At 44.0% G+C, this 24,527-nt stretch overlaps 1 protein-coding gene across 2 annotated transcripts in view; it reads right to left on the bottom strand.

Annotated features, from left to right (window-relative positions):
• Positions 1 to 9,026: 9,026 nt before the first annotated feature.
• The window catches only part of LOC115054255 (polypeptide N-acetylgalactosaminyltransferase 10-like), a 47,625-nt gene continuing 32,124 nt past the window's right edge, over positions 9,027 to 24,527 (bottom strand). The window contains exons 5-14 of one of the 2 annotated variants that reach the window (XM_029519382.1): positions 24,270 to 24,455; positions 23,078 to 23,261; positions 19,934 to 20,051; positions 14,712 to 14,819; positions 12,556 to 12,777; positions 11,603 to 11,719; positions 11,084 to 11,233; positions 10,220 to 10,454; positions 9,577 to 9,674; positions 9,027 to 9,371 (exon numbers count right to left, since the gene is read on the bottom strand). In XM_029519382.1, coding sequence (XP_029375242.1) covers positions 10,290 to 10,454; positions 11,084 to 11,233; positions 11,603 to 11,719; positions 12,556 to 12,777; positions 14,712 to 14,819; positions 19,934 to 20,051; positions 23,078 to 23,261; positions 24,270 to 24,455 — 1,250 coding nt within the window. In that variant the 3' untranslated portion in view covers positions 9,027 to 9,371; positions 9,577 to 9,674; positions 10,220 to 10,289. Of the gene's footprint in view, positions 9,675 to 10,219; positions 10,455 to 11,083; positions 11,234 to 11,602; positions 11,720 to 12,555; positions 12,778 to 14,711; positions 14,820 to 19,933; positions 20,052 to 23,077; positions 23,262 to 24,269; positions 24,456 to 24,527 lie in introns of both variants that reach the window. The other variant, XM_029519381.1, reaches the window with a different exon arrangement.

The following is a 24,527-nucleotide window of genomic DNA, read 5'->3' as shown; positions in this document are numbered from 1 at the left end:
TCATACGTTGGTTTTTAAAATGTCAATGCAGTTCCAAGTTGCTTTATTCTTCCATCTCCATGCTGCAGTAAACATTTAGCAGTGTTGTGTGTGTGTGTGTGTTTGGATAGCAAAATAAAACTCTTGTTCCAACATATGTATGAAACTTCAGGCCCACATCGAAGCACCTTTTGGATGCTCACTTTGGATTCACAGGAGCTCCTGAAGGTTAAAAACACAAACAAAACACAACTGGGACTCTTCGACACGTGAGCTTTATTTCTCATGACTTAACCTTTTAATGTTGTGGGTTCAATCCTCAGAATTCCTACAGTCACTGACTGTGTGTGTACATTTTGTTTTAGAAAGCCTGTGTGTTTATTAATGGTGTTTTTCTGCAGTGAAAGGAGAAGGGAGCATCCCACATAACTCTTTTTTTATTTTAGAGAGCCATGTTTCAGAGCAGCTTGTCTATTGCCGGATAAAAGCCAGTAATCATCTGATTTGTGTTGTCTGGAACAAATCACCGAGTTCACAGAGCAGCAGAGATAAAGGTAGAATCCACAGAGAAGTATTTCTTCCAACAAACGAGAACCAGCGATTAATGGCAGCTTACACTGAGTCCAATTGAGATAACGAACCAGTGAAAAAGATCCTCCTGTCGGAATGAAGCCATCAACATCTGCACTGCACTTGGTTACCAGATTTTATCCATTTCCTTCCCAATCTCAGAAAGTTTACACAGGACACGACATTTTTAATCTTTTCAGTCACTGGAAGTAACTTATTTAAAAAACACAGCACAAGTATTTTACAGAGAAACTAAGAAACGATCCGTCAGGTGAAGTTTTCTCTCAACACGGTCTTGACTCCTGAATTACGTGTTGAACCCAGCTGCTCTGCGACGGCATCAATCAACAACATTAAAACATTAAGCAAATGAAGACGTTTGGAGTTCACATACGAGCATTCATCTTCCTGAAGTGCCCTCACAGCTCCACGTGTGCAGTCAGCCAATGAGACGGCAGCCTGGAGGAATTTCTTTCACAGATTTGGATCACGAATGCTTTCCAATAGCGTGATACATGACGTGACACGGCTTAATGTCATCCAGAGCCATTCCTTCACCTCCACACTGAAGAGACAGCGCTGCGTGCTTCCTCAGTGTGGGGCCCTCAGAGCTACATTAGCTCCAGGAGAAATCCTCCTGGATCATTCTGACTGAGGACTGTTTTCAGCTGCTCTGCCTCCTGTCTGGGACACAGGTTAGGCTAGAGATCTGGCATGAATACCATATGGTGGGACGGGGCGAGTTTATTTATACAGCCCCGCTCAGACACTCAGAAATTCAAAGTGTTTTTTGCGGAGGCATGGAAACACATTAAAAATAGAACAGCAACATATGGTGGGTTTAAGTAAGTTTGTTTGTTGTGTTTGCTGCAGTTTGTGGAATCAGGATGGTCCTTCAGCCCCAAAACTGCAAACAGGAGACGATTGTTTTAGAGGGAGACACCAAACACATTCTTCTTTTGACTTTCAGGAACTGATTTGTTCAGAATCACAACCAGAATTCGATTTATTACAACAAGATGAAAAGCTCCACCTATTTAATGACCAACAACACACGACAAACATCAAGAGCACACACAGCTGCATGAATTGCATTTCTTTAGGTGTGTGACAGAGCCCCTGGCTGTCTGAGTCTGTTTATGAGCCTGTCATTGGTTCCAAGGTGGAAACGCTAAGTTCACCGATTGTTGTGGTCGTCAATCTTGTATAATATAAAAACGACCGTATGGACGTGTTAACAAGGTTGAACACTTCATTATCGCTTTAGAAGCTCTTAATAATTGTTTTTTTTACTGACGGTCTTAACGCTGTCACTTCTTCTCTGTGTGCAGGGCAAGTTAGAACAACAGATGAGGATTACAGGGTGACCTGCCCGGGTTAGTCACATCATCATCTGAATCCGGTTACAGTGATGATGTTTCACTGGGCTGCTGAGTCACTAAACATGCTGACAGCTTCTGGAGAAGCAGCACTGATGTGAGAATCCATCTTAAATTCATGAGGACTGCTGCTAATACTTAATATTTCAGGGCATAAAAACAGAAGACAGCTTGTGCTGCAAGCTGTTTGTGTATTTGTAAACACTTTTAGTTTATGAAAAGAAAAGCCTGGATGTGACAGATTATTAAAAAGCTGTCAGACTGTCATCAGATCTACTTACACCTATATGTGAATGTTTTCTCACCGCTCTCTCCAAAGTGCGCTCTTGTCTCTCTCTGATGATGCATTAGACACGTGTGTTGTGTTTGCCCCTGAGGGAAATTTGACTTTCATCCGTCACAGGTTTCCTCCTTCCTCAGACTGATTTCAGACCATTACAGGAGCAGCTGGAAAAGGTTTTTTTCTGACCGCAGAAAGTCATTGGGTGTAAATGTAGTGAGTGACTTCACGGAGCCCCGTGAGTATTGTCAAACAGGAGCGGCCCCGACGTTCTGCAGAATGCCATTTCAGCCAAATTGAACGGATGCCAGCGTGCGTAGAGACAAACGGTCAGAGTCCATTTGTAGCTTGGGCAAAGTCGCGCTGATGAATCGTACCAATTTCCACCAAATTAAAATTCATTTGCATGAAGCCAAAGTGCATCTGGCGGATACATTTCCATCAACTAGACGGGGCAGAGGGGCAGCTCTTGAGGTGTTAGCGTGCTCGTAATAACTGAATTAAAATTTTATTAGAAGCAGCTAATTTCAACAGAAGAAAATTGCCTTGACAAGGTTTTTTGGCAGCGGGGGGGTTAAATGGAGGCGAAGACAGACCTCTTCTCCAGTTTCTGAAGCTTCTTCTGTTTTTAGCGTTGCAGACTCACAGACAGGATTCCTTTTAAAAGCATTAGAATATGGACCTTAATTATGCAGATCGCAGATCAAACTCTGTTCGTAAAGGTGATGAAGCTTTTTAAAAAATTAAAACCATTTTCATAAATTATGGATTAAAAAAAAAAGGAGCCATTTGGTCGTTTCTAAATGAAGCGATGTTGAGATCGGACACAAACTTTGATCATTGTTCTCTTATGAAATATGGATTTGGTGTGTGAGATACATCCAGTGCTCAGAGGGGAGGAACGTGTGTTTGCTTGCGGGAAGCCTTTTATTTACAGACACCGGTTTTCCCCGGTGGAGATATCCGCTGGATTAGAGCCCAGACGATGAGTTTTCTGAAAAGCCGTGTGCTGTGAACGGCTTTCTGATCAAACCCAACTGGGTGAATGTGTGTTTTCCTGCAGCTGCGTTTAATTTAAGGAGAAAACAATATAAGAAAGGCGTTATGGGACATGAAATGGTCACTCCATCTTTGCCAAAATCCTTTTGAAATTGCTGGCTTTGATTGCTTCCTCCTCCAGGTCTTCTTGTTCAGCAGTGCTAAACGCCTTCCCATCAACACGAGGACGATGTTTTCGTTGGTCCTTTCTGTTGTCGTAGATTTCTGTTAAAACTTGCACTGATGATCCCAAGAAGACAAATTTAAATAACTCTGCTGCCTCAAACTTTCATGTAGTTCCACGGTCAGACCGATGTTTCCTATTAACCAGCGCTTTGGTACAAAACTACACAGCTCTGATTGTTGAACATTTGGCTTTCAGTTCCTTACCTGATGAAATGAAATGAAAATGAAGACAATGTACTTTTTTTGCAGGTTTTCTCTGACCCTTTCATTAAAAATCGTCTCTGACGGCCTTTTTGAATGAATGAATTATCATATTTTACTGTTCTTTTTTTTGTACTGCCTCTGATTGATTCCATTGTCAGAGGAATGAGCACCTCTGTGCTTTGAGGACTTGATATGAAATGAGTAATTATCTCCACCGGCCGGAGGAGAGGATGGAAACTTGAATGTGGGCCAAGTGAAAGTCGATGTTTGCATAGAGGCGGTGGGATGTGTTAGCGTGGGCTGACAAAATTCTACGTATGGATTGATCATAATCGGCCCGCGGGCTGACCCGGTTAGAGGACGTGAGACTGGAGATTCAGCAGATCAATGAAATATATTAGTTTTCCAAAATGAATTCGGATCCTCGTCTTTTCTGTTATGTGACTGTTGAGCGTTAGAAATCCTTCCGTCACCTTTAATACTTCGGTCTGGGAATCGTAGGAAATGGCCAGTTGGAGTGGAAGTGATGAAGGAACGTTCGTCAGGCAGTAAATTGATCAGTTGATCAGGAAAAAACAAAAACCTTCTGGATTACAGTGAACGTCAGAGAGCGACGATAAATAACGAGGTGAGGTGGCTCTTTAGACGTCATCGTTCCGTCGCCCCTCAAGCCTTTAGACAGACGACTCCATGAGATGTGAATGATGGGCCACCTCAAAGGTGCACAAAGAAAAGTCTTTCAAGTGAGCACCTCTATGCCATCTCAGAAACTGAGGCTCCGCCATCCGGCTTGGCTCCGCCCCCCCCACCGCACAATCAGGGTGAAGAATGGTGCTGTTCAGTTCTGCAGGTCGGCCTAATTACGCAGACATCGCTTCCCACAGCTTGCAGAGACTGCTGATGTCAAAAGTCTCAATCTCCGCTTCATTTAGAGCTTCTTCAGTTCGATATCCGCTGCGTTGTGTGTTAGAGAATAATGCAAATGTGCCCTTTTATGGTGAGTCACGTGCTCAGGAAGGTTCTCAGAACGGCAAACACAAGTCAGGCAGTTTTATTATTAAGTACAAAGATATAGTTCTCTGACTTGCTTCTCCTTTCAGCTCTTTGCTCGCACAGCTGAGATGTCACCGTTCTTTCTGTTTTGTTTTTTTTTTTTGTGAATATTGTGTCGCTCTGCAGATGAACTGGAAATCGGGAACAGGCTTTGATTCCTCACTCTCTGGCAGATGCTTCCACACGGGATATCTCCCCTCCAAGCTTTCTGATTATCTCCGACTGTGGCAGTGTTGAGAGTTTCTGACTTGTTCTTTCTGGCTTCATGCAGGACGGCCGTTCTCAGTGGATAGTGTTGGCAAAATGTCAAATCATGAAAACAATCGCTCATTATTTTGTGTAACAGCCCGAGGAATTCACCCCATAGCAAGTGACCTTGTGTGACAAACAGCATTTGTTTTTGTTTATTTGGCACCCTCATTTTCCATAATTTGGAGGATAAAACTGAAACAATATGATATAGTCTTATATTTCTTATACAAATATATTCTCTTAATTCACGATCAATAGCTGGGAGCATCAAACTTCTCCGCTGACAAGCCTTTTAGCAGCAAGACGTTGAGCTAACGTCGCTAACGTTGACACAGAGCGGCCTGAAAAAAAAAGGGATCCATCACAGAATCACAACGCTGAAGAGGAATCAGATTTGGACCTTCAGCGGCTAAAGCCTCTCTGAAAGTTTAAGGTCGGCGGTTCCACATGGGAGATATCAACATTTTAAATTTCTGGGCTCTAAACTCATGAAAAACACAGAGAGTCCTCCAGACAGAAGTCGATGTTGAGTTCAAGGCCATCACAACATATGTGGTTGCACTTGCTTCCACACACGACCTGTTTTTTAATCTCAGTCGGCTCGGACTGAAAATACTTAACATAAATTATACATGATCTCCCTGAAGAACCCGCCTCGACTCTTCTAGCAGACGCTCACAGCCATAACCACTCAACTCCAAAAAAGCAAAACAAAGAGCCATATTTATACATACTTTTTGTAGTAATTGGACCCAAAGTGAGAAATACACCAGTGTGGACCTGATAAACTCTGTTTTCCGGCTGACACATTTCCTGGTTTCCTTTCATGCGAAGAGTCGGTGAAAAGCAGCTTGGCCTCCGTACGTGAGCTGCCTTTGGACGTCTGCCTAGCTCCGGCAAACCTGAACAGAAAATGTAGCATGCCGTATAAATCTGTTGAAAGACAGAAAATGACAGCAGCATGTGCGCGCCTCCAAAAAGCGCAGAGTAACTGACGGCGGCACAATGAGCCGCAGTCGCCTCACGTCGCTGTCAAAGCACCGCCGATTCGCTGCGGCTCAAGTCAGAGATTTACTCACCGGGAGCTGAATGGGTTTATGTAAATATAACACATCAGGTATTTAACAAAGTGACTGAGATGCAGACAAACTCCAGGGTGGGGGGGGGACAAAAAAATAAATCATTCAATTCACAGTCGGGGGGATGATGATAAAAATATGTCGACTGTAATGTTGAAGGAGTGAAAACAACAGGTAGGATGACAGATATTTAACTTTGACACGACGCTGTTAAGTTCAGGACAGGAGGGATCAGGGATAAGTGCGATTGAGCAGCATTTAGTCTGTTACGCTGAAACTCAACACAGTTTGTAGACCTTTACAACGTACCTTCAAACTGACAAAGCTCAGACTGTTTCGCTGTGACATCACAAAGTTACAGAAGTCTGTTTCTAAAATACTGGCTGTGTGATATCAAGATAAAACACAGACCTAAATACAAAACAATCCTTCTGAGACTGAATACAAACCAAACACATTTTCTTAAAGGTCAACACGGCGCGTATAATTTACGATGTGATGTCACCGGAGCGTGAGGATGGGAGGAAGACGTGTTAAATCACCACCTCCGTACAGTTCTTCTTTTTTTTCTCCAAACAGCAAAGCGTGTTAAAGGATTTGACCCGAATACGTCCAGCCAGGTCCCCGGTGACCCGAGCCAGCCGCTTCGACACCGCCACTGCCGCGATTTTCCATTAATGTGTGACAGCAGGGCCGTTTATAGCAGCGAAGCCCTGTGGAGAAGAAGGTTAGCTGTAATTATTCAGCTGATAGCTTATGAGCAGAGCGGGCCTGTCACCTCTCCTCGATCCGAAGGTCTGAGCCACGAGGAGTCACACTGGCAGCAGGCGTCTCCCCAGACAGGGAGTTTCATCTTTCAGTTTCATCGCCGACTCTTCCATTTCTCTGCTTAGCGCACATGCTAATGAGGTGTGTTTGATTTCTGCAAACATATTTTCCAGGTGTGACGCTGTAGATGAAAAATAGCGCAGGATTCAATTTGCTTTGTCTTTTGTTTCAGGTTGTGCATCTGTCCTTCTATTTCGTGCTGCCCGGCGTTGACATCGCACGCCATCAAACAGAGAGGGTCCAATTTTCGATGCCACGATACGGGAACGAGGAGACAGAAATGGAATTTGAATGACATGATGTCTCTTCCCTTTTTGTGAAAACCCCGCGTCTGTTTTTAAGAGCTCAAAGTTTAAGCGTCTCTTTTCAAACGGCACTCACGGCAAACAAGAGAAAAAATATCCTGCTTAATCAAAAAAACATGCGCCAGCCTGTCATTTCAATCCAATTCCAACTCGGGAGCAGAGCAGCAATTATGTCTACCATTAAACCTTGAATTAATTAAGTGGAGAAGCCCACTGCTGTAGATTTCACAGATCATCAAAGCACATGCAGCCATTCACATTTCTAATCTCATTTCTAAAGCAAAAACAAAGAGCCTCAGGAGCTGATGGTTCCCCGAAATGTTTATCTTCTTCCTTTAATAATTGAGTAGTCAACACAGTCTGATATTTCGTGAGAAAAACATGAATTCCTTATCTGGTTTTTAATTCCACGTTCCGTATTCAAGCTGTCTGAACACTTATGTGACGTCTGATGAACAATTTCATCCTTCACAGAAATGCATGACAGTAAGTGCGAAGCTAAAGCTGCAGAGTTTTTAAATAAATTGCTTCCATCACCTCCATTTTGAAAGATCTTTTTTTGCACAATAAGCTGTTGAATATTTTGGAAAATGAAACATTTTTCTTCATAAAGTAAATATGCAACATTTGGAAAAGCTGGACAAACTCATCCAACCTCCTGAATGACACCACTTTGTCATCGGAGGTTTTTCTTTTATAAACAAATTATTTTTTACGGCTTGAATTCCACATGAACTAACTGTGGAAATGAAGATGACTCACTTCAGGTCTCGGGCACTTTGGGTGGAGTGTGAATCGCTGCTGGATGTAGGAGGTGTGAAGATTTTGCTCATTATGGCTGAGCTTCTGGATGATGGCTGGTCAGATGTTCAGACTGATCCAGCACCAGAGGACATGCTGTGACAGGACACACACATCGGGCCAGTCCATCAGAGACCAACAACCACGCACACTCACATTCACACCTACAAACCCAGGAACCCGGGAACCGAACCTGCGACCTTCTGACCACCACGCTGCCGTGCTGCCCGCCAGTCTTGTGTTATTACACTGAAATAGTTTTCTAACTTTCTTGCGTACAAAAAAAGACCAAGGTTACAGTAATTTATTCAGAGGCTTCCAGTGTTTATTTGTTCGACCTTGGCAGAATAAGGCAGCCAATAAGATCTCCAGATCCGAACTTGGGTATTGGATTTGCCGCTCAGGTTGATGACTCACTCTGTCAATAAAAAAGTGGATGTGGTAAATGAACTTTGGGCCTCGGCAGCTGCCGTCCTTTGTGGGGAAATGTTAGCTGGCTGCACCGCTCTCATCTCCAGGCTGAGCAGAGATGATGAGTTTGTGTGACCTTGTTTCTATCAGACATACAGGTGGTGGAGTACACAGAGCTGGAGCAGCCGACACCACGCCATAATGAGTACAAACTTCAAACTTTGCTTCATTATCATGCAGATGTATTAACTGTGAGGTGACATCTCTCTCCATTGCTGATGACCTTCACTTAACTACAGTTTCCACTGGATTTATTCATCTATTTAAAATCGTAGCTCATTTTCTCATGTCAAAAAACAAAAATGCTATTGAGTAATTTTACTAAAACCTAAAACTCCGAGGCGGAGCTTCTTGATACTCAGTCTGTAGATATAATGTGGTTTCTATCCCACATTGGATGGACGTTAATTCACAGATGTTCCAACTGCAGCGGAATTAAATTGCACACTGGTGACAGTAAAAGTGAATTTTATCTGAGCAACGTGCTGCATTTCATCAAATCGTTCAAAACACAAATAGAAATCCATAAAATGAATGTTGTCACTTGCTTTATTACAAAGTAGAAAAAATATTTGCACTTTCGAGATGAGTCTGTACAAATTGTTGTTCCTTTTGAAAAAAGGTTTCAGCCGAGCATCCGCAAGAATAATAGTTCAAAACACGTGCAATGCTTTTTCAGAGTAACACTGTCCGTCTGTCCGTCGGATGGAAACGAAGGGCAGCCGCGTCCTCTTTTTGGGTTTTCTAAGGCAACAGTTGAAGAGTTAAATGAGGCCAAAGCAGAAATCCGTGAAATCCAGCAGAGTCTGTGTTTGACAGAGTCAAACCAACAAGGAAAAAAGGAGCATCTTTCCAAATGTTTGTCTCTTGTAAACTCTTGAGGTCCAAACAGCAGGTTTTGTTGGATATCCACACGACAATCCTGTTTCAGTGTGATTCTCCCGTCCTGCAGGGAGACACAATACAGACAATCAGTGAAATCAGTTTTATCTCGTTTTTAAACCAGCCAATCGTTGCACGCTGCCGATAGCCGCGGCTGTCGCCACGTTAGGAGCTCGTCCGAGCTCGTCTTTCTTTTACCTCCTCTCGTCATCACAAGCTCATGCTGAATGAGTGGATTCTGGGTGTTTTTGCTGTGTGTGTGGTCTGACCGGCACTCGGAGCTCTCAGCCGGCGCTCTGGATCACTGCTCCACCGCGGGGAATGTTTCTAAAGCAGCGTGCTGTTCATTTGTAGCTTCCAGTCTCATCTGGCCAACAGTGAGAAACAGAGCAGATTAACAGCTTGGAGCCACTCAGACAACAAGCCAGTTTATGGAAGTATTTATTCTATTATTTTGACTTCTTATTGTGCTCGGGGCTTTGGACTCCACTCTGTAAATATATGTTACACTCCCACTTGTTGGGAGTTATTGGAATTATTACGTTTTAACCCTTTAGCCGCCACGGTTAATTTAAGATAAAATTCCATTACTCCACACTCCATCAAGAATTGAGCAGGCTGAAGCTTGGAGGTTACTGAGATAACATCATTAGCAGCCATATTAGAATACTTCACTTTCAGTTAAACGGATTTGAGTAGCTTTTTTCGTCAGCACCAAACGTCATCTCGACATCATGCACGCTTCCTCTGCATCGCTGACTATGAGCTCTTCTATGAGCGCCCTTTGTATACTAGTGTCCTTTGTCTTGTGGTGGAAAGCGACAGCACGTTTGCAGCGGTTTCGCGACTTTAAAAGATTTGTAGAGGATCAGAAAAATCTCCTCAGACGTTTGGGACTCAGACAGAACTCACCTGATCCGAGGTGACCGTTGTTCCGTGACTTTTTCTTTTCCTTTGGAAGACTTCTCGTTGTCCAGTGGCCTCAGTTGGCGCCACGGTTGAACTGCTCCAGCACGGTGGCGTTGGTTCTCTCGAACAGCCACTGCTGGCTGAGGGAGGACGAGTCGCACGTGTTCATGAAGACCCGCCGCTCGCTCGGGCTGCTGTCGATGCAGCCGTTACTGACGGGGTGATACAGGCTGTTATCCTGGAGGACAGACGAAGGTAGATCGAAAAGCCTGAGTAACTTTTAGCGACCAAATTTATATAACTAACTTCCTCATTAGCTTAATTCCATCCCATGCGTCTTGTCTCTGTCTCCACACTGTGTGGGACTTTGGGAAATCTGCTGGAAACTCGTTTTAAGGTACTCAGCATCGGAATTCTTGTTCACCGACAGAAAACGAGGAAATTAAATTAATATGCTTGATTATTTTTCGTGAGTCAGATTCGCTGAAACCTTTCAAAGTAATGCGGCGCTGCATTTCGTAAAATGTTCTCGGTGTTGACTTTGGGGAAAAAGATCAACCCTGAAAATTAGCAATCTGTGATTCCACATTATCCACAAAGGTGTCCTCCGTGTCCAGTTATAGAAATGGTTAGTCCTTAAAACTTCACAGAACAGGAAGTCTGGCTGTCTCACAACAAAGCCAGATGCCATGGGAATATTTTAAAACGGTATGAAGAAGATTTTCAGACTTTTCAGACTTCAAACTTTTATCTGATGTTTATGTATCTTGCTTTCTTCCTCAGACTTCTGACATTTTTAATTAGATGCTACATTCACTGACTAAAATCATATTTAGCTGACGTAACGGTAAAAAAATAACGTCGTACCTTCCTGTAGCGCCACAGCTGGTTCCCCTTCATGCCATGACAGTCGTACAGTGTAACAGGGCTGTTGTGGGAGACGGCGTCGAAGCAGACCTTCCTCGTGTGCATGGGATCGCCCACTCGGATGTCCTCCCTCCAACCAAACGTCAACACCTGCAGGGAAAAACATTCTTTGTCAAATGGTGGACAGGGAGACGCAAACTGCATCTACACAACTCCTACTGATTCTGAGCTCGCAATCACACTCACAGTTTCACATAAATTTCAAGTCATTTTTCTTTTGCAATACTTCACTGTGCAACCTGCTAAATGTTCATTTTAGCTCATTATGCATATATGTATCCATGTTTATTAGCGTGGAATGTAGTGAGAGGTGCCAAATAGTGATCAGTAAAGAATAATTCTAATAATAATAAAAGCATTCATTGAAAATGATCAGTGAGGAAAGTCAGCAGCAGTCTTGTCTCTCCTTTCACTGTGGAATGGAAACGGCGTGGGGAGAACATCAGGAATGAGCCTCACCTGTCCGTGGCTCCAGCCCGCCTCGCCCCGTCCCTTCACGCAGCTCTCCAGGCGGATGGGGCTCCCTGACACAAAGTGTTTGATCTCCATACACATGTCGCTTCCCACGTTTCGTATCTAACAAAAAAAAAAAAAAACAACAACAGCAGCTGATCTTTCATACGAATGACTGCGTGGTTTTGTTTCTGTTGTTCAGTGTTGAGTTTGCTGTCTGGTCCTGGTGTGTTTGGCTCAGGAAGTTGGATGTTTTTGATTTATAGGGAAGGAGGAAAAAAAATGTTGTTATTGCAAACATGTTTCATCGCTGATTCTGCTCTGTTTGTACCACCAGGAGTTTTGCTATCACCATCTCCAGCTCCACGCGTGGCCTTCTGCTCTCAGCGTGGATAATTCCCTCTCCTATCTCATTTTATTCATGAGCCCAAAGCTCCTGTGTTGAATTGAACATGATAGGCGCCTCGCGGTGGTCACTCTCATATCGAGTGCACTTTATTGCACTGTGCGCTGCACTGCTGCTCTGCCTGCTTCCAGCTTCAGGGACATTGCTCTAAAACTCCTCAGTTGGACTTTCTTACCCAGGAAAGGGGCCTTGAGGCATTAGAAAAAAGTTTCTACTGTAGAAACTGCTGACGTTTGAAGACAAAAACTGAGCTAAGCTAAGGAATTATCCTGATTCCTTTCTATTTCTCACTTTGTTTCAAATTTCTTTTTATTATTTATTTTTATCTGAAATAAAGCACACAGCCTCCCTTAGTCATGAGCAAACTTTAAATGAACAAATGAAAGCTGACTGTGGGCGAGTTTATCACCTTATTACTGATGATGAAACTTGCTGGGTGATTAAATTCGGAGTGGCTGATGTTGATGTGAAACCAAAAGTACGACAGAATAATGAGCTCATTTTTAAATCCATGTGAAGTCCTCAACCCGTGAATCCGACCCTTTCCACTCACCTCCCCCCAGGCCGCGGCGGGAGGCTCCACCGGCGGGTAGTGTTTGGGCAGATCCCAGGCCACTTCGCTCATGAACCACTTGAAGTTCTTGCAGTTGAGCCGGTTCCTCAGCTCCTTCTGCGCCGTCATGTCTCCGGCCGACAGGTGGCGGTACTCGGGCCGCCGCTGGTAGACGTATTCGGCGTATTCGTCCATCCACACCTCTGCGACGCGCTTCAGGTTCTGGAAACAGATTCAAAAATCCAAAGTAGTTCACATTTATAGTTACTTCCTCGTGGAGGGATTCTGGATCAGACCTGATTCCTGTTTTCCATCCTGACCGATGAAAGACGGTGAGAGGAGGAAACATCAGTCAGACAGAAAGATGCTTCAGAATATATTTGCCATCTTGGCTGAGATGCTGTCATTGGCTGTTTTAACACAAACTCTGGCTCTCTGTAATGGAAAGGTTTGTGGTTTATTTTTCCCGCCTCGTATTGGCGTGTTAGCAAGGATCAGCACTTGATTTTTATCAGGAGGAGCTCAGGCCTCCCACAAACAGACACAAAATGGCGCAGCAGTGAGGATGTTTACGTAGCCTGCTGGTTCTGCTGTTTATCGGCCTGACGGGGTCCTTTTTCGTCCCCCCTTCTTCTTCAGAACTACCCAACATGACAGCAACGGTTCCTGCTTTGTTGACAACTTGCCCCCATTGAAATTCATCAGGAGCCAACTGCATTCGAGCTGAAGAACTCTATCAGCTAAAAAAAAAATAAAAAAAATACGATGCCAATAAATAAAGGCTACGAGTCGCAGATAGAAGACACGTCTCCACCGCCGCCTCTCATCCGGCGGGCTTTTGTTGTTTTTTGTTAGCCAAAGCTGAGCGGATTGTAAGGTGCTTTCATGCACAAAGGGGAAGGAGGGAGTACTTAGTGAAAGGACGGAGGACACACAGAAATTTTAAACTCTGTTACTCTTAAAAGCCGAGCTTTCACATGCACTCGTGTGCGTGCACGTGTTGCAGGATGAAGATTTTGTGTCCTTTTTTTTTTTATACAGTGTTTGTGTGTTTATTTGTGCATCAGCATGAAATGACTTTTCACTGCTCCTGAATATTTCCTCAGCTGAAACATATCTGGTTTCCCATCAAACCATATTTCAACACAACACAAAGCCAAAAAGTTGTTTTTGTATCAGTTTGTGCCAAATTCAACTAATTTAAATACTGAACAGTTTTCTGTGTGCAGCGAAGAATACTGAATAATACCAATGCATTTAAAATCACTTCTGCTGATAAGATGTCATGTTTTTATATAACAGGTAAAGTTGGATTTTGCCTCATTTGTTGTTTGTTTAATCAAGACGGATAACAGAAAAGAGCTTTTTCACAAGACCAGAAAAAAATATAACATAATGGACTGCAAGCAGAGTGGGGCGCTCTATTGTTGCTTTAAAAAGCTCCACAACACACTTGACAAAGGTCTCACAGTCATGAATCGAATATATTAATACGAACCAAAAAAAAAAAAACGCAAAACAAAACAGCGAAAATGTTTTGATTCCAAATAAAATGGAAATACAGCACAATATGAAACGCTGGCATGAGGTCAAAATCAACAAAAGGGTTCATCACTTTATGAGCTGGAGTGAAAAGATATCGACTTCCGTCAGCTGAAAACAGCGGACACGTTTGTTCGAGGAAGAATAATTATTTCGCCACATCTTCAAACGTCCAAGTTACATTCAGCAGAAATCAACATCGTGTTGGTGAATGTCCACCTCCAGGACAGCTTTGGGTTCTTTTTTATTTTATTTTACATTTTTGCACAATTCTGTGTAAATTGGGCTGTTCAGACTGCGGAGTGCCAAGATGGCTGTGAGCTTTACGGCTGCTGCCCTGCAGCCTGAGGCGATGTTGGAGAGGCTTTATGAAGCCAAACGTCTAAAGAAAGGTCCAGAACGGATCGACCTTTACAGTACAAATTCAATACGACTTCATTAGCCCAGCGGTCAATTTCACTGATTAGTTCTATATATAATGTAACACAGTCTGTTGCTGTGTTGTGTTGGCTTTAACGGAGGTCATCTGAGGGCACTTGTGTGTGTCTATTATAGAAAATCTGCCGTGTTGTATTTGGTCGTGACCTGCGGACGCACCGAGGGTGAAAAATTACCTTCGCCAGGCTGATCCCGCCGGGCACTTTGTAGGGGACGTACTTCCTGTAGATGTGTCCGACCCTGGAGCAAGGAATGTCCTCCATCCGTCCACCGCACATCCACACCTACAGAGACACACACACATTAAGAAAGCCATTTCATCTGCTGGATCTTTATTGTAATTAGGCACATTTAGCATATCAAGACAGAAAAGTGTTGGCGGAGGTGAAGGAAGGGGAGCGATCAGGAAATACAGAGAGTCTAAGAAGAATTTAGAAATCCTGGGACACAGAGAGTGTGAGCAGTCAATGCAGGGAGACGTTAAAAACAAAATAAGGATATAATGGCGACCTGAGTCAGCAGCTGAGGGTCAGATAAGAAAAAGAGCCGTTAAGTAGCTTTAAACTTTGTTGAAACTGCAAAAGCTACAAACTCCACGAGACATTTCAGCAAGAAAAGGCACGCTGTCTTTGAATTATTTGTATTTAATATGTAGGATGAGGATTTAATATGTTTTAAGCACATGAATGTGCTTGTCTTAAGTAAAAATAAACCTTCCTTTACAGCAATTTGCCACATTTCTTCTCCTTTTGCTTGTCTGTCCTTCCGACAGGAAGCATCCCGCAGCGGCTCCTCGTTTTAATCCTCCAACTAGGACGAACACAACAGTGATGATTCTCCTTCTTGGCCGGAAATGTTGAAAATAAGCATTGACAATGAAGAGGATGGAGAAGAAAGGACAGCCCAAAATAAAAGGAGGTTTTGTTTGGAGACAATAGCAAAATAAAACTTGGTGGAATGAAAAGCTGGATTTATAAAATACAACAAACACTGAAATCACAGACTGCGAGAAGCGCAGCGCGTCCAAATTGTTTCTGAGCATGGGGGCCTTTAATCTGTAAACAGGATTTATGCTGTTTGAAGGTTGGAGGCAGGTTGAAGCTGCGAGGAGTTCAAGAACGTAGACCGACGAAATGAAACATGACACGTCCGGCCGTCATGACACGACATCACCGTTTACTGCAGCGCAGTAAAGTCACTTCACCAACGGTTCCTGATTCTGATTATATCGTTCCCAAAATAAGAAAGGAATGGCCAAATGGCTGGTGTGCTGTGTGTTCCTGTGGCTGAAAACATTCCAGCAAAAAAAGAACCGAACCTTGAAGCTGCAGACTGATGGTCAACTCTATGATTGAGCTCAGTAAATGTTTGACTGTCGTCCTCTGAATGAGATGTAATTATTCAAGCGATTTAAAACCAGCATCACAGATAAAAAGACAACAGCAAATAAGATTTTAGATTTTTAATTTGAAACGGCTGGGGGGGGGGGCTGGGACCAGTGTGAAGTGATGAATGATGCGAAGACCTCCACAGGAGGGAGCCTGACCAGATGTTGTAACACCAACAACTAGATTCTTCTGGTTGTTGGAGGTTCCAGCTCGGAGCTCAGCCACTTGTGTCGGTCGCCACCCAAAGCTAATGACCTCGTGGCCAGTTAGATTCCCAGCAGCAGATCAAACTGCTCTAAAGTCTCTAATGTCTCTTACAGGTTCAATAATTCACTCCGGCTCACGAACAACACAGTCGGAGATATCGCAAAGAATCACAGAACCTGCAGGTGTGTTTTATACACACATGTCCACATGTTGGTTCCCAAGAGGACATGTCCAATATCCAGGAACATTTCTTAATAATATTTATCCTGGATACTAGCCAGTGGGTAAGTGGTCGCTCACAACATTGTGTGCATTGTGTTGACCTTTTGCACAACCTTTGTGTCTTGACATGAGTGCAGACGAGGTTTGCAGCTGTCTCAGCACTGTGTTGTACTTTGGCCTAGTCTTAACGTTCAGACATGATTCCCAAAACGTTCCCAAACGTTTCAGAATACGGCGACTGGAGGGGATTTATGGTTTCTTTGTTCTTAGTTGGGATCGCCTCCCACGTGCTCTGAAAAGAACAACAGAGAGGCCTACATGTCCCTCCTGAAGCCTGAGCCAGAGTGCTCTGCCTGTTTGAAAATGGCGCCACGACCCCAAGAGCCAGCAGAGAGCTGCGCCAGCTTTCGTCCCGACCGGATCTCCGAAGGGAGCAACACCCAACATTTGGATCCTGTCACAGTCTTCAGCTCGCAGGACGAGCACAGACTGCTGTCTTCTTTTTGTTTGTTTGATTTTCTTTCTTTGCTCAAACGCAGCTGATCCACCTGCTGAGAAGACCAGCACTCCAGCTTTGTTACCTGAAGCTAACAAAGAACAATCGTCTTCTGTGACCTTCCCAGCTGAAGCCGTTATCTGAGGAGAACACGGACTGCTCGTTGCAGACGCTCAGAGCAGATCTCTCTCTTTATCTCCCTCACTCCGGAGGAGCGGAGCAGCCAAAGTAAGAGGCTTTATGTCTGGGCAGAGACAATTGGCATAGCGTGCACTGTATTTTTTTTACTGTCTTTTGTTTATTTGGGGATTCAGTTTATCTGTTTGCTTTGTTTCTTTCCTCGAAATTCCATAAAATTGCAAAAGTGGTTGGTGCTACAGGGCGTCACGTGATGAGTGATTGAGCAATATCAGTAGTTGAAGGACCAATACCCGACCCGTGATACTGTAACAATCAACTGTGGTGCCGCCATCTTGGCTCCGACAAGTGCGTAGCTGGCATCTTGGCCATTGTACACGTCACCCACGTGACTGCGGCCATCTTTACTGCTCGCACACACACACACACACCCTCAAGATCCAAAGATAGACTGGTGCGGTTGCTGTGCTATTGTGATTATCATTGCTATCGCTTTTTATTAGTGTTGCTGCATATGATGTTACTGTTGTTACCACTATAGCCATCTCCATCACTAAGGCTATCCAGATTACTGACCCATCCTTATTACATGTGTAGATCTGTTGTAGTTTAGTAGCGGATGCATCATTGAATAATCAGACTAGAACAATCTCCAAGTCATCCCTACTCGTGCACAACACAGCGAGAGTGAGAGAGGAGCACCTTTAAACAGCCGTCTCAGATTTTGAAATGTGACCTTTAAAGCGGTTTGGGGTCGGAGTCAGTCCAAACCTCAGAGTTACATGTAGTGGAAGTTAAACACTGAAATACAGCCGGGACTGACGTCGTCACTGAGGGGCTGAGATAGAGATCGCCCTCCAAATAGGACGACCTGCGGCCCGATGGCGAGACTTCAGCAGCATTAATACAGAACTGAACTGTTCTATAGTCCAGACGACACGGACATCTTTTCGTCTGTCAGCGTCCTTTGAGATCAAATTACTTTTGCTCTTTGGTTCGAGGATGGTCGAAATCATCAAGAAAATAAAACAGAAATTTAAACACAGTTTTTTTTTTTTTTGGCCAGAATAGACAGTTTTAATGCTGTTGCCGTGGAAACAGGCATCAGCACGTCTGAGCTCTGCCACGCTGGTATTATTTCATCAATCTCGCCACTGGCTGATATGGGATGTTTTATGTCGGGGAGTCCAAACATCTAAAACTCTGACAGCAGTTAAACAGCTTTGACTCTGAATAATCACTTTTTCTTTACATTTTTATTGTTATTGTGTCCTCGGAGCAGCTCCAACTACTGAAACTCCAATCAGACGGGGCCGCTGTCGGTTTGACGTCATCTCGCTCGGCGCCTGGGGTCACGTTTCCTTGGAAGGTTCTGACATTATCTCGCCGTGTGAGCTGGAAATGCTCGTTGCTCCCATACCAGCGTCGCTGGGATGAAGCTTTAGATTAGCTGTACGGCTGAATGAAGCGATTGTGTTTCACATGCGAGCGGGCCCGACTGTCTGTTGGAGCAGCAGTTTGGTTGTACGGATTAGTATGAGAGCCTGTTAATCTTCTCACCTCAGGAGACTGGCTCTCTGCGCTGTATCAGCTAATGGGGATCTTAATAAAAAGAAAACCAAATTGAATATCTGAGAATATAAAGTAGACTTAAGAGGCGCAGCTAGGCATGTGCTGATAGTCAGATTTTAGAGTTTGATGATCTTGACCAGAATAATAAGTCAGATTTTGGGATATCATCTCAGTAATTACTTAAATAAGATGAAAAGCTTCAAAACAACTGAAGAGCTTTTTCACACCAGGCTCATCCTCAGGGTGACGGCTGATGTTAGCTAAAGGGCTGCCATTTTTCACCGAGGCGACATCTTTAAATGTGGGTTACAGCGGAATGATACCGCTGCATCTTAGTGTAAGGCGGTCCGGTCACAGGTGCTGTCGGGGTTGAAGTAGATTTATCGTTTGGCACCACAACACCAACGTTATCGCGACGCGGTGCCACGAGCAGCTTTAATTATGCAGCCTGAGGAAAGTGGCGGTGGGAATGATTTCCAAAATCCAAAAATATGGTGGGAGGCAGCGGGAAAAAAAGCTCCTCTGAGTTACTCCTGTTGTTTGATGTTGTTGTTGGCATCAGTATGACAACTAAACAGCAAAGGTTTTTATTTTCTTTCAAAGCGACCCAGCAATGATTTCATGTTGCCATCAAAAAGGACTTCACGAGTCAGCGTGCGCCAACAAGCTGTTGCGATGATTATGCTCCGCTCCAAAACGAGCCCGTCCGTCGTCTGTGCTGCAGCTTTTGACCTCTCGTTGGGTTTGCACTGAGGGAAAAATGCAGAAAGTGCAGCTTACAGAGTGACAAAGGGAATGTCAGATGGACGGGTCACAGGAATATGACACAGGGGAGCCATCTTTACGTTTGTTGTTTCTGTCGGCCGTGACTGTTCCACGGAGTTAAACATGCTGCTCTTAATACCGCCACAGTCACGTCCTTCTCCCGCTTCTGACACACAGGTGAAAATCCTCTGAACGGCTTTGACGGTAACATGAAAACATATTAGCCAAGAAGTGGATGAGAAATTGTGGGTGTAAATTTCAATTAAATAACAAAAAGGAACCTGAAAAAAAAAAAAAAAAAGAAGCAGCAGCGTTTCAAAACGAAGACAAACTCCTTTTTCTTTTTTAAGCAAATCTTACAGTGTTGAGAGTTAAGAGAGAACAGATCCATAAAACCTCAGATGTGCCTGAAGAGGAGAGGATTATGTCATCGCCTGGAGACGAGAGTAATTTCCAGTGGAACATCTTTTATTATGTTTATGACCCTGATGCAACAGCTGAAGGCTGGAAAGGTTTTTTTTTTTAGACAATGGTGAGTAAAGTCAGTAAAAATACATTTCTCATGTGTCTCATGCAGCAAAACCGCGTAAATAAAAATGTAGATTCTTACCTTGAAGGAGATCTCGTACTGCTCTCCTCCCCAGATCTCCAGTCCAGTGTCATATCCTCCCAGCTCCCAGAACCACTTCCTGTCCACAGCGAACAGTCCGCCCGCCATGACCGGAGACCTGCAGGACACGTGACCTTTTTAATAACCACCAAGTGACCAAATCCGATGAGAACTTCTATACGACTGTATCTCTCTCATGAGATTAAACGAGGTGATTACATGATTATATGTTCACCAAGTTTTCATTTTATATGTATACACCGCCAAGTTGAGGATGAGACATCAGGAAATATTTTACAGGCAGAGAAGCAACAAAATCTTTTCTTTGATTTGGTTTAAGTAGCCACAAAATCGATTCAATACATGGACACAGAATTACAAAATACGACAAAATTGAAGAAACGGAAATGATTCTTCAGGCTTCATTGTTGTGTTTCCGATTAAACTGGGTACGGAAGCTGACTTAGTCCAGTAAATGAACGTTGACAAATGGAAGTGTTTTTTGGAGAAAAGATTGTGTGCAATATTTAGAACAACCAGAGAGGTGACGGTTTTTTCTCTGCAGATAATGACGACGCTCTGAACGCGGCCCTGTCTGCTGTGACACGCTCCGAGACGCTCGGCGCACAGCTTGTTAGCTATTGTGTTGCTGCTGTACTTGATCATAACTGTTGCTGCACAACTGAGGCGGACAAACTGGGGCAGTCGGTGCGCACGCACACAGACACACACACACATTAGATTCCTTCATCAACTCGTATGATCCTCAGCCTTTTCTACTTTCTGCACCACGTCGCTTATGCTTGCAATAATCTTGACAATCAATGAAATCTCAAGAGGATCTTTCTCATCTTTTCATCCCCTAAAGAACTGGCGGTCCTCTTTAGCGATGCAATAACACACACTCTGTCCTCGTAAGCACACCTGGTTGTCATAGTTACGGGCTCTTCATCGAGCAGGCAGCAGGAGGTTCGCTCTCACCAAAGTTGTCCAGTAGGAGGATCAATGAAAGCCAGTGAAGTTACCCTCCTAAGAGGGCGCAAAGGCCGAGGTGGCAGTGATTATGAAAAACAAATGTTTTGTTTTTTTTTCCAGTGTGTATTCAGAACCTGAGCCTTTAAACTGCCATCATCTCCGATCAGTTCCTCTCTTCTGGTCACATCTCTGATATAATTTAACAAACATCTCTCACTTTGTCTGAACCGGTCATAAAACTTCTTGATGAAGTTGCTCAAAGGAAAAAGTTTGGAGGAGAAAGTGTTGACGCAGATGTTTTATGTTGAGATTTGACTGATACCAGATGGACAGGTTGGAATAAGTTAATCTTTGGAAAACCTTAAACATTGACCTCGGCTCTCTTGAGCCTGAAACCTGCTGGCCATTTTGGCCTGAGGCCTGACTGCGGGGGGGGGGGGGGGGTCAGTCCACTTCTTCCACGCCAGATTTAAATAAATTCTTGGTGCATGGAGGCATTTGTCATTTTTTTTAAAGGCACAAATTAGAATTTTGAACACTATCCACATGTTTTTGGCTTTTTATCAAGTTTCTTTTCTGCTTTTCCTTTTCCTCTATTGATCCATTCACTGTTTGTTTTTCAGCAGGTGCAGTCTTTACTGTTTACCCTTAAACCTGAATCCAGACTACAGCACAGTCGGGTACTTCGATGCACACACACTGGAGGAAAATCTCTAAGCACGTGGATCATAACAGAGTCCTTGTAGCCGGCCGTGCTGATTAAAAGGTAATGAATCTTAATGATAAAGCAGGCAGGAGTTGGACGACCTTGCTGCCACGACTGAATCCTGTCTGGTGTGAACAGGGTGTTAGATTCCCAGCAGCTGAAAGCCTTTTACTGTCAGACAATATGACAGTTCGTCTTGAAAAACACCCCACTGCTCTAAAAAACATTACTCTATATTTATTTGAGTAAGAAGTCGAGCACAGAGAATCAGTTTGAAACATTGTAGGGGAATAGACTTAATTACCGCAGAGACAAGGCGAAGCAGAGGAGTAGATTTTCAGCTTGTGTGTGTTGTTTTACTTAAGGAAGCTCATATAAAATGCAACTCTCTGCAGATCCGTAATTACCCTCCCAAAAAAGAGAATCATATTTTTGTCTATTGTGTGTGGATAAAATCAAATTTCACACTTTTGAATGGAATATTTCTCTTTTCCGTGCCAAGACGTAGCACGTTTCCTGTCTGCCTGAAGTGGGCCGAGCCGCCGCACACGCTGATTTAAACTAACAAAACGGTGAAAACTTGGCAGCCTTTTTTTCGGCACCATGTTTAATTCATGTGTTGACTCTGAGTGTACAGTTAGAGGAGCTCTGCAGTGGAGGGGGGCCGGTTGGTGGTCTGCCTCCCCAGACGGACTCCGACATCCTGGCGTTACAGCAGAGCAGAGGGACTGTACCACAATTCAGGAAGTGCAGTTTGAGTGACCGGATTAAAGGCTGAAAATTATTTTACCTCCCGTCTCAGTGGCAGCTACACAAACGGCAGTGTAAGAACATAAACGTGCATGTAGCTGTTGAATCACGGCCGTGCGTTGGCCCTCCGCACAACAAAAGTCAAACGACAGCAGAACAACATCGAGTGCAGCATCGGCTTCGCTCTTTGTTGACATTTATACCATTAAAGGTCACATGCTTCATGTTTTTGAGGTGATTGCTCTTTAACACAACAGTTACAGTCACCAACACAAGTTTTGTTCGACACCACGTCTTTGTTTAGCAGAGAGCAACGTCACAGAAATTATTTTCAATGATCACAAACCAAACAGCATCCTAAATTTTCTCTCACTTTGACGAAAATCATCCTGTGACAAAACTAACTAATGGGGTGTGCTGACAGGAAACAAGAAAAGTGTTTGGCTTTTAACAGATCAGCTGGGCTGAAATGGAGCTGATGCTGAATTAAAAGCTGCTGGGGGAGAATGAAAACAAAGACATCATCATTAAACCCCATCGCTCATATTATGACGACAAGTCGCTCAACTGTCATGTCGATGAAAAGCCTTCAAAATTTCAATTGGCCGTTGAAAAGAAAAAAGAATGAATGAGAATATTTTCCTCGTGAAGAAAAATATGAGACCGGAATAAATCTTTGTTCAGGTTTGGCACAGCTTCGTGTCGTCACTCACTCAAAAGGTTCACTGGGGTCGTCGCTCAGCAGCTCCGGCGGGATGGGGATCCGTTTGTAGTACATTTCCCAATCAAACGCTCCTCGCATGGCGTCCCCCGCCTGCGTGTCGTAGCCGAAGTTGTCGTGGTCGATCACGTCAATCATCGGACACACGATGGTCTTCCTGTTCTGGGCGATCCGGTCTGGGGGGACAGAGACGAAAGCAGCTTTTTCTCTGAGCTCATGACAGACACAGTTTTACCATCACTGAGAAAACTTTAGGCTAAAAGCAACCGATGAGAGATCCAAACATTTCCTTTCTGTATTCCTGACTGTATTCTGAGCCATCGAATAAAAGATAAACACTCCGAGAAACCGGCGATTGGTTTCGTTGTGTCATCGCAAAGCCACAGAAGTCCAGATGGCTGGTTTTAAGGCTCACTTTGATACTTCCGCAGTATTTATCTAGAAGCTGGACCTGATTTATTAACAGAAAGACATGAACATCCACCTCCTTAAAATAGGAAATAATTATAAACCACTCTGCAATTTCTGTCAAAAATATGTCATTTTACTCATTTGCTCACAGCTGTTTCACATTGAAATTCATCAGCAGGGTGTGATCAACAAACTGACCCCCCAGTTTGCGTTCCTCGCCGGCAGACACGTGATCTCGTCAAACACAAACTGCGTAAACAGATCGACATAGAGATAAAACGGGTCATAAAGTTTCTGATGAAATTGCCCCTCGGCAGGACGGCGCCATGCTGAGAAACGGGGCTCGGTACGAGTCCCTAATGGAAAAAGGGTAATCGAGAGAGCGAGTCCATCAGCCAGAGAGGCGGGCACTCAGCCTCACGGCAGGGTGGCGGACTGTGTGTACGAGTATGTGTGATTGGCTCTGTGTTTCATACAGTAAACAGCAAGCAGATATATCTCTGCTGTCTTTGAGAAAACCTTCAGGGTTTAGGACATTTTCAGAAAGTGAGGGCATGTTTTGGCCAGGAGGGGAGACCTTCTTAAAAAAGTCAGTATGTCACTGAAAGTCAAAACTTTCTTTGTGACAGTGACAGTTTTTTCGGGGAAGTGAGGACATGTTTGGGAAACAAAAGAAGATTCTGAACATGTGTAAATGCGAGCGAGGGAAAACAAAATGATATGATATCAGAGAACACATATGTAGACATGACGTGTCTGTGTGTGATCCTCACCGAGGAGTGGAGGCAGCCAGTTGACGTTGGCCTCGCAGTGGGAGTCCAGGAAGGTGATGACTTCTCCTTTAGCGGCGGCGGCTCCCAGCAGGCGAGTCCTGATCAGACCTTCCCTCTTCTTGGTCCTCAAGATTTGAACCTTTGGCATTCGCGCCATGTACTCCTCCAGCGGGGCCTTTAGGTGCTCTGCACAGGTGGGGGAGGAAGAGCGGATCATGTTGGGAGAGGGCATATCTACTTGTAATATCACAATTTGTT

Source organism: Echeneis naucrates, chromosome 14 (assembly GCF_900963305.1).
Source record: "Echeneis naucrates chromosome 14, fEcheNa1.1, whole genome shotgun sequence".
Lineage (NCBI taxonomy): Eukaryota > Metazoa > Chordata > Actinopteri > Carangiformes > Echeneidae > Echeneis > Echeneis naucrates.
Note: the sequence above shows the minus strand (reverse complement) of the source record. Positions and strands in the feature narration are given on the sequence as shown.